This window comes from Bison bison, unplaced genomic scaffold (genome assembly GCF_000754665.1).
Source record: "Bison bison bison isolate TAMUID 2011002044 unplaced genomic scaffold, Bison_UMD1.0 scf7180017864375, whole genome shotgun sequence".
Lineage (NCBI taxonomy): Eukaryota > Metazoa > Chordata > Mammalia > Artiodactyla > Bovidae > Bison > Bison bison.
This window is the reverse complement of record NW_011494947.1, coordinates 5,026,579-5,036,493: the sequence shown is the minus strand read 5'-3', so window position 1 is coordinate 5,036,493 and position 9,915 is coordinate 5,026,579. Positions and strand designations below refer to the sequence as shown.

The 9,915-nt window shown below is 57.1% G+C and overlaps 1 protein-coding gene across 1 annotated transcript in view; it reads right to left on the bottom strand.

Moving 5' to 3' along the window:
• Positions 1-847: 847 nt before the first annotated feature.
• Positions 848-9,915, bottom strand: part of FAM102A (family with sequence similarity 102, member A) — a 37,392-nt gene continuing 28,324 nt past the window's right edge. The window contains exons 5-11 of the mRNA XM_010856873.1: positions 8,752-8,798; positions 8,441-8,592; positions 6,284-6,388; positions 5,998-6,193; positions 5,442-5,563; positions 5,239-5,308; positions 848-3,640 (exon numbers count right to left, since the gene is read on the bottom strand). Coding sequence (XP_010855175.1) covers positions 3,595-3,640; positions 5,239-5,308; positions 5,442-5,563; positions 5,998-6,193; positions 6,284-6,388; positions 8,441-8,592; positions 8,752-8,798 — 738 coding nt within the window. The 3' untranslated portion in view covers positions 848-3,594. The remainder of the gene's footprint in view (positions 3,641-5,238; positions 5,309-5,441; positions 5,564-5,997; positions 6,194-6,283; positions 6,389-8,440; positions 8,593-8,751; positions 8,799-9,915) is intronic.

Here is a 9,915-nt window from a genome sequence, read left to right as displayed (position 1 = left end):
GGAAAGCCCACTGAGCATTACTGTGTTCCAAAGGAGCAAACTTTTTTGGACCTTACAGCCCTATTCCTTCCCTGTCTCAGAACTGGGGCTCAGCCAGGAGCCAACTCATCCCTCCTCAGGTGTGCAAAAAACCGAGGAAGGGGCTGAGAATCAGCCTCCAGGATTTTCTGGGGTGTGAGCAGGCATCAGCGCTGAAAATGGGCGAGGATAATGCAGTGCTGGGGCCGAGACAAGGCCTGGTAGTCTAGTCCCTTCCAGCTTGTCCAGAGCCCTGAGGATTCCTGCCATTTCTGAGCTCATGACGGGCCCAGGGTGACTTGCCTTTCCCAAGAGCTTGGTGGCCATGTCAACTCTTCAGGAACTTGAGTCAAGGGCAGGGAGTGAGGTGGTCCAAGCCTGGAGACAGTGCTGGCCTGTGGCTTTGGGGAGGCTGGGAAAACTCTTAACGTCTCTCAGCGGGGGTCAGGCTCCCTAGGGAGGGCTGTATACCCACCTCCTAATTTGATCCACAATCCCATTTGCAGCTGCGAAAGTTGAGGCACAGTCATCGATCCTCAGGCGTGCTTGTTAGAGGCCACCCAACTCTGGGGAGGTTAGAACTTGGGCTCTGAGGTCAGAGCTGCCACCTTTTAAGTGTGAGGTTGGCAAGAAACTGCCCTTTCTGGGCCTACGTTTCCTCCCAATGAATGTGTAGTAGGAACAGTGATAATAATTGTAATGACTGCAGCCAGGACAACCAAGAACCCTGGCCACCGATGTCTCTCCCACCCCCAGAGTGTCATCTCGCTCCCTTCTGATGCCATCTGTGACCTGGGATTCAACTCAGTAAAACAAGCAAGAACCAACATGCCATAACAAAATCTGCAACATTTAATCCCCAACCCCCCCAACCAAGACACTGACACTAGGCTGATTTCCCCTTACAATGTTATTTTCTACAATAGAAGCTGGGACGGAGATACAAACACAGCCCACTGAATCAGGGGGTGGTGGTGGTAACATTCTGTTCGAAAGGAGGGGTGTTAAAAAAAAAAAAAAGACCTCCTCTCCCCCCATCTCCCTGCTCACCTCCCGAAAGAGAGGAGACCATGGCATTCTCCATCTTGGCGGATCATGCCATGCGGTCGGTTTGTGGGGTGACCAGAAAACAAAAAACAAAAAAAAACGACCTAAAAATATTGTAGACTTTTCTTTAAACCTCCTAGTAAAAACATTAAACTGTCTTTCAAGAAGATTCCAAACTGCCATTGCATAGACCAATTCCTTTCCAAAAATATCTCTAATATATTCTGTCTGTTTCTAAATATAGGATTTTTAGTCCAGAGATGTGGGCACCTAATGGGAATTCACTGAGCTTGAGGGGACCAGAGGGTTGAAGAAAGGGCTTCCACGTGGGAATGAGGCTGGGGGTCCGGGGCTCCAGGCCTCCAGCTCCAGCCAGCATTGATTTGGTTGTGGCCGAATTCTGTTAATCCAGTTACCCTGGCCCAGGGCCTGGCATGGGAAGGTGCGGCAGGCTCTGTCTCCTTCTGGGATGACTGTCAAATTCAGACCTCGCCTAGGGTGGGGCTGGGGTTCCTGGTATGGGGAATTCTCCCCAACGGCACCAAAACCAGCTATCTTATGCCTGAAGCCCCCAGAATGTTGACTCAGACCTAAAAACACCCTGAATACATCGCCTCACTGGGCTGAGGTCATGCAGATACAGAAGGGAAGGACAGCGTTCCCCCATCTTCTAGGGGTCACTTCAACTGCAGACAGTGCAGCCAGCTCCCTTTTAAAGTGCCAGGTGTCTGTGGGGCAGGAAGGGACCTGCAGAGCTGACCAGAGCCTTCCCCAGCCAGAGCAAATGCTCCATCCTGCCTCGGTAGGCACCTTCTTACATTCATTTTCTAAAAGGGTTAGGGCATTAAAAACAACAACAGAAACCCTAGAAATGCTCTGGTCCCAATGCCAGGAGGTTCCAAGACCAAGTCCAATTCTTGCCAGTGGGGCAGAAGGCAAGGACCCCTCCCAGCCTGGGGAGGGCACCCCCCACCCCCACCCCAGATCCCCAGCCCTGCTGGGACCCAGCCAGCGGGTAGGGGGAGAACAGAAGCACCTCCCCTCGCCTGGGGGAGGAGAAAATACCAAACTGTGAACTCTAAAAAAAGAAAATGAAAGGGAGGAAGGAAAGAAAAAAGAAAAGAAAAAAAAAACAACCAGCAAAGAAAAGGAAAAAGGTATGGGGCTACGTAAACACCAGCCTGCTGGGTTTATACAAAATGAGTGGAAATTAGAGTGTCGGGGAGTCTGTCCAGAGACCGGTGGGCAGCCAGAACCCACCTTCAAGCAAGTAACGAGGACAAGGCCAGGGGAAAGTGCTGAGAGCAGAGGGTGTAGCGAGGGGTGGGGGCGGGGGCAGGGCCAGACTGCTCCCCACGGGAAAACCCCCTTAATGGACGGCCCCCCACCGCCCTCTCCTTTGCCCAGAGAGGGCATGTTTTCAGAGGTTGGCTGAGGCTTTTCTGGCCAGGAAGCCAGCTCCGGGCCAGTCCAGCTACAGCCCATCTGCCTTTCCAGCATCGGCCCTGGCCTGGGCCAGCTGAGCCTGAGGGGAGAGAAAGGGCGCTTGGCTTGGCAAACCCAGCCCAGCCGGGCTGCTGACCTCCAGGGCCTCGGGAGGCACCCTTCCTGGCTTCATTAACGGAAGCCAGCTGCCCAGGACCCAGCCCCGGGCAGAGGGGAACCGCAGCTCAGGCTCAGACCTTTCTCAGCAGGGGGCTCAGGCCTGAACTGGAGCCAACTGGAAAGGGCAGGGAGGGGCAGGGGCAGTGCCACGTTCCAGCCGGGCTGTGAGGGCTGGGCTGCTGACTGCACGGCAGGCAGGGCCCAGGGATCCTTGGGAAGGGCTCAGTGGATGGGCAGGCAAGGGCCAGGGTGCTGTGCTGGAAACAAGCATGTGCAAAGTGCAGGCTGCCAGGGCAGCAGGAGAACATTCGCTGCGGGGAAGGGGGATCTCAATCTGGAGCGCGGGTGGGGTTTGAGGTCTTGGTTTCCGGGAGGAGGCCGCCAGCAGGTCCCCCGGGACGCAGGGGAGGGACAGCTGAAGCACTAAGCAGTCAGAGGGCCATGGTGGCAGGATTCCGGGGGGTGAACTGCCCCCCCAAGGACAAGGGGGCAATGGAGCGAGGCCCTGCCAGGGCTGAGCCAGCGCTCCTGGAGTGAACGGGGACACAGGACAAGAGGCCCCTCGGCCACCAGCCTCCCTGCATGTGCAGGAACTGCTGAATGTCCTCGCCGAGGGCCCAGGTGGGTCTCAGAGGGGCAGTGCCCGCCATGGGTCTCTGCCCACCTGCTTCACGGGCCCATGTGTCCTGCCCTCTAGTGGTTCAGGGGAGAATATTCACAGTGGTGCCCGGGGCCCTTGTGGGCCATGAGCGTCCCAGCATAGATGGGAGGTCAATGGAATGATGCTTTGGGCTGGAGTGCATGGAGGAGGCACAGATGAGAGGCAGCGCAGATGGTGATCCGAAGGGGAAGGTCCCTTGTGGAATGACGTGGGTCTGGATGCCCGTGAAGGCAGGGCCCTTCTCCAGCCGGGGCACCTGCTCCTCAATGGCTTTCAATCACGACTGGCTCGTAGACCCCAGAGGAGACCCTGTGGGGAGAAACAGGTCAGCTTGTCCTCCCTGATGGTCCTCTGGGCCAGCCCTGGGAGGTACTTCACAAGCACTGTTAACTGGCCCCATTTTGCAGAGAGAAATTGAGTCTCAGAGGAGTCACCTGCCCAGGGTAACACAGATGTTACATACCTGAGCCTGTGGGATCACAGAGCTTGCACAGACCATGCCCAAGGCCCCCTGGGTACCAGCAGCTCACATGCTGGGGTGTGCTGTGCCCATCCTCACAGCAATTCAGGCAGAGAGGATCTGCAGCAAGCCCCACTTGACAGATAAAGAAACTGAAGTTCAGAGAGATTACGGGGCTTGCCGAAAGTGCAGCAGGAGGTCGGGAAGCTTGATCAGCTCTTCTCCCCACCAAGGCCAGGCCCACTGGCAGGGCTGTAGTCATTTGGGGCGCAGTATACAGCTCTGCAATGACCTTGCTCAATCTCAGTTTCCTCATCCTCAGAGGGGGCTGGAGAGGGATGTCACAAAGCCCTAAGAAGTGCCCTCTGTTTTCTTTTTGCCCACCCCACTAAGGACAGCCTGCTACTGCTGCTGCTAAGTCGCTTCAGTCCTGTCCAACTCTGTGCGACCCCATAGACGGCAGCCCACCAGGCTCCCCCGTCCCTGGGATTCTCAAGGCAAGAACACTGGAGTGGGTTGCCATTTCCTTCTCCAATGCATGAGAGTGAAAAGTGAAAGTGAAGTCACTGTTGTGTCCAACTCTGAGTGACCCCATGGACTGTAGCCCACCAGGGTCCTCCATCCATGGGATTTTCCAGGCAAGAGTACTGGAGTGGGGTGCCATTGCCTTGGCCATGCAAAGATAGCAGTTGCGATTTTGAACCTCAGCCAGCAGGGGTCAGCAGAGCAACACCAGAGGGCAGGTCTGAGGCCCCAGTGTGGCCCAGCCAAGCCTCCGACTCCTCTGGCCTAGATGTTAAATGGCCACTTTCCCATCTGGCCCACAAGAACCAGGAGTAAAGGCTTCAGCACAGCCCTGCAGGTGGTAAGCTCCTCCATTCATTCATTCACTGAGCCTGACACACACAGACCAGCATGCTGTAAATGAATGATTTAGAGAATACTCTATATACTGGCAGAGTTCAAGCCATAAGTTTGATCCTCACATCTGCTTGCCTATTATGAAGCAGAAATCTATGTTGCTCACTGCCGTATCCCCGGCACCTAGCTCAGAACCATGAAACGTAGCTGGTGCGCAGTAACTATTCATTTAATAGATACATGAGTCATCATCATCATTTTTTAGGAGCTCCTAGGCCCAGGAGGAAGGGAAAGAAAAGTGGAATCCAAAATAAAGATGTATGAAGCCCCTGCTGTGTGGCAAGCCCTGTGCCAAGCATTTTCCAACGTTCCTCGGAACCCTCCCAAACCAACCCTGGGGTGTTCGTCCCAGGTTTCCGGGTGAGGTGGTGTGATCCACATCATTTGACAGACGGAGAAACCGAGGCTCAGACAGACATGACTGGCCCGAAGTCACACGGACAAGAGCTGGCATTCAAAGCTAGGTCAGTGGGCTGCAGAAGCCATATGCTCTCACCATGGGGGCCCAGAACCTTCCCCCGCCTACCTGTTGGCCAGCTGGATACCACTCAGGGTGGTGGTGCCATCGCGGCTCACGAACAGCCGGAGGTTGCTGTCTGTGGGGACACAGGGGAAGATAGAAGCTGAATGGGGCAGCGAAGCCAGGGAGCCCCCAGGCACTGTGCCCGTCAGTGCTGGCTGCTCACCCCGGGCACCAACCCCCACATCCCGCCTGTGCTGGCAGCTCACCCTCGGTATTGCTCCCTTCCGTGAAGTCCTGGCTCTGCATGATCTTCTCTACGATGTCATCAGCATCAATGCGTGTGTCATCCACCCAGGTCGGGTGGCTCTCCACTGAGTCCTTCTTCCTCCTGGGGTGGGGCGGGAGTCAGGACAGTCACACGACCATAGGACCCAGTCCCCGTCCACCGCACTCAGGACCCTCCGAGTGCACGTGGAAGCTGGTCCAGACTGTGTTCATTGAACCGTCACATCAACCCTACGGTGCGGATGCTGCTGCAACCTGGTTTTAGAGAGGAGGCCGCGGAGGCCCTGGGAGGTTAAGTGCCAGCCTCTGAGAGGCCACAGAGCAGGGAAGCAGGCAGGCCCCAGGGTATGCTAGACCACCCGCAGCATCCACCCACTGAGCATGCACGCCAGGCCAGTGTGGAGCATCAGCTGGTCCGACGGCCACGCGCCCAACGACGCCAGGACCCAGTTGTCCCTGTGTTACAGGTGGAGGAGCAGAGGTTCCCGGAGCCACCGGAGGGCTCTGCTCTCTAGCAGCACTTACGGTGAGACCTACCGGAACGAGCGGTCTGACAGATGCGGAGGCCGGGGCGGCCGCGGCGGCTTCTCAGGGGGCCGGTGCTCACGTTCGCTGCCTTCAGGCCCCTCCACGGCCATGCTGAGGCCGCCCGAGGCGCTGCTGCTGGTGGACGTGTTCCGGCGGTGTGTCAGGGCCGAGAGGCTGGAGGAGCGCGACTGCTCTGTGCTGTAGCCTGCTGGGCGGTGGGGGTACAGGTCATGATGGAGGTGGGGCTGGGGAGGCTGGGAGGCCAAGGGCACCGGGAGGGTGGGTGGGCACTCACCCGAGATCTTGGACTGCTGGCTGGCGTAGCTGGAGTTGCGGGAGTGGCCAGAGTGGAACACCTCCTCCGGGCTGGACAGGCTCTGGTCTGGCTCCTCCGGCACCCCTGGAAGCCGGGGGCGGGGGCAGGGGTGACCAGTATGCTCGCTTCTCACTAGTCCTCTCACTGAATGTGGCGGGGTGGGGGTGGGGTGGGGGGGCACACTATGTATTTCCACTTAAGAGATGGAAAAACTCTTAAGAGATGGTTCAAGAGGGCAGCAACCTGTCCTGAGCTACAGGTCAGCACTCGAGCCCAGGGTCATTCCTTCATTCCACAAATATCTGGGGGGCGCTCTACTGGGTTGCCAGGGGACAGGAGACAGGGTGTCACAGACACCCAGTGGTGGGAAGGAAGAACACAGGACAAAAAGGACCCACGATTAAGCATAACTGACAAATGGCCCACAGCAGGGAGCGTATGAGGGGAGGTTGGGTCTGAAATCCAATCTGAAATCAGGGAAGGCTTCTCTGAGGAGGTGGCCTTAATGAGTGACCTTCAGAATGTTTGGCAGGGAGCAGGCTAGGTAAGGCATCAGAAAAAAGGCCTTCTAGACCCAGGGACCAGCATCGGCAAAGGCCCTGAGGCTTCAGTGAGCTGGAGTCTGTGTAACTGGAGTGTAGTAAATAAGGGTGGGGAACACACTCTTAGGCACTGGCAGCAGGAAATACAGGGAACCAAGCAGGGTCTGCCTAGGGCTCAGAGAACACCCAGCCACCGGCCAGTCCTTCTGGTCCACGTGGGAAGCAATGACTCTTCCATCCTCTTCTGATATGAGCACACCCAGGTCACAGCCTGGACCCTAGGCCTGCCTGTGTCCCCACCCAAAGCCACAAGACTTTTCAAGTCCCGACAGGTTCTCTGCCTCTGAGGGGCTGCAGGAAGAGAGAGACTTGTAGACCTCAAATTCCCACCCTATGCGGGAGAAGCATCTCTCTTCTTACACAAAAGGCACCACATGTGCTGGGGTGCCCTGGTCCCCAGATCGCTCCTCTGAGGACCCCCACCCTGAAGCTGGAGAGAGCCGTGGAGCTGGGGAGCCCCCATTCCTGCATGCAGCCCTCCGGCTGAGGCAGGGGAGAAGCCCAGATTTCTGCTCTGGGTCCCACCTGGCTGGTGTGCAGGAAAAAAGGGGAGGGCAGGAAAGCTGGCCCTCAGGGTCAGAGGGTCCCTCTCGGCTCCTAGCCCTGGGGGCAGAATCACCCAGAAAACAGGGTCTGAGGCCCCGTGCCCTCACTGCTCTTGTGGCACAGGTTAGGGCCACCATGTGCCACCCTGCTTACTGATCGGCTTGGTGGTTGTCCACCTCCCAGCTCTGAGCTCACCCCCAGGGACGGGGTGTAGGAGCCAAGGCTCAAGCTTTGTCGGGAGAGGGCCTACTTCATCCCTTACAGCACTGGGCTCCTTTCCCTCTTAATTGCCACACCCACTCCTCTAGGGATTCAGGCTCATTTGCATTTTTCATAACATTAGTAATAATGATAATTTAATGGAAACGTGCTGGGAAATAGAGAGGACGACCCAGGTGCCAGGAAAGGCACATACGTTTTCTCAGTTCATCCCCAGAGCAACCCGGATGTGGTTACTACTGCTGATCCCCCTTTGCAGAGGATGATGCTAAGGCCTGAGAGGTAAAACAGCCGGTCAGGGTCACACAGCAAGGAGCAGAACAAGAGCTCCTAGCAGGTCCCTCTGCCAGGAACACAGCACAATACACCCCAGATTCAGCTCAAATGAAATCCCTTCAGGAAGCTTTCCCTGGTCGTCCCCAGGCGGACACCTTCTACATCTCTCTCCCAGCTCTCATCACAGTTCTAGGCGGACAAACGTTTGATGTATTTATTGTTCACTGACCCCTGTCTCTCCTGCTCGACCCGGAGAGCCACGAGGCCAGCGACCTGATCCATCTTGGTCCAGGGTGCTGCTGTGATTCTGGGGCCAGGCAGAGCCTGGATCATGGGAGGGGCGCAGATGCCCACCCGACGGAAGCAAGGGTAGGTGAATACCACAGCACTGGCTTTCTCTTCTCAGCAAGTGTCCCCCCTTGGGACCTAGGGACCGGGGGAGGTGAAAGCCTTCGTCCCAGGAGGGGTGCGGAGGGCAGGTGGGGAACGGTACCTGAGCTGAGGATGGTGGGCCGGGCCTTGGGGGGCCGGGACCCTGTCAGGGAGTTGCTGCTGCCACCACAGCTGGTCCCGCCACCCTTACACGTCAGTTGCAGGGAGGAATCCTGGCCTGGAATGGAGATGGACTTGGCGGTGGATGGCGGCCTTGGGAAAACAGAGAGAGGTGTGACTGGGGTGCCCCAGCTTGGGGTCAGGAGAAGACAGGGGACCCCACGAGCCTGGAGGAGGGAAGAGCCCCTGCCCCTCCCCCCAACAATGTCCAGGACAGCCCCCACCCCTCAGGCAGCCTGCACCAGCACTCACGTCTTGAAGCAGGGGTCTCCCGAGAGCAGGAACATTCCAATGGTGACCTGTGCAAAAGCCAGGGAGATGAGCCACGCCCCGTTCAACCCTCCCAGCTACCCCACAGGTGCCTGGACCCCATGCTCTGGCTTCAGATGAGCTTGGACTCTGATCCCATCTCTGTCACTTGCTGGCCCTGGTGACACCACCAAACTTCACTGAAGCCCAGTTTTCTCGTGCAGAGGACAAAATTGATCCTAACAGCTGCCTCGTGGGATGGCAGAGGATGCCTGGGGCGCCTGGCATGGAGTGAGTGAGCAATGAGTCAGCTACTGTCATTTCAGAACAGTGACTAGACTGTGGGACCCTCAAGGGCGAGGCTGCAGACACTCTCCATCCTCACGGCCCCCAGAGTGGGCGAGGCAGGTGGAAGAGGGGCTCTTGAAGCCTACCCGGTAGGGAGGGGCCCACCCAGCCTGACACAGCATAGGGGTTCCTAGAGTCCAACACAGAGGGCAGGGGTGTGTGAAAGTTTGTTGAATAAAGCAAAGCAAGAAGTCATTAGAAATGTTTAACATCCACTTAGGCAAAGAGTTCGGCAATGGTTCAAACAAGGCAAGATTTGGGTCCCCGAATCGGGTTTAGGATAAAGTGACAGGTGATGGGGTGAGAAAGAGAATCCTAGGGACACTTCCGACAACAATGGGGTGAGACTGAGACTTTTAATGGGTTATTTCATTTGGCTGTGATAGCAACCTGCCACGTACGTGGTGGCCTCAGGCTGTAGACACAGGAACTGAGACTCAGAATCAGGGGAAATAAATGACTGTCCAAGGTCCTGCAGACAGGAGTGGGGGAGCTGGCCTTGGACCCGAGGCCCCCTTGATCTGGTCTGAGGATGCACTGAGGCCCTGGCTCTCACAAGAGCTAGCCTGGACCTTTCCAGGAGCCTCTGGCTTCTGCAAAAGGTCCAAGAGGTCCCAGCGCCCTTGCCTACCACCTCCTACCCAGCTCTGCCAGACGCAGCACGCTCCCACTGGGTCAGCTCACAGGGCTGTGGTTAAGACAAGACTGTTTTCTCAGCCAGGTGGAAGAGTGTGGAGACAAGGAAGAGAGGTGCGCTGGCAGCGGATGCCCCGATATCTCTGTCCCCAGGAGTTCAGGAGGCAGCTGCCCGGGGGGAGG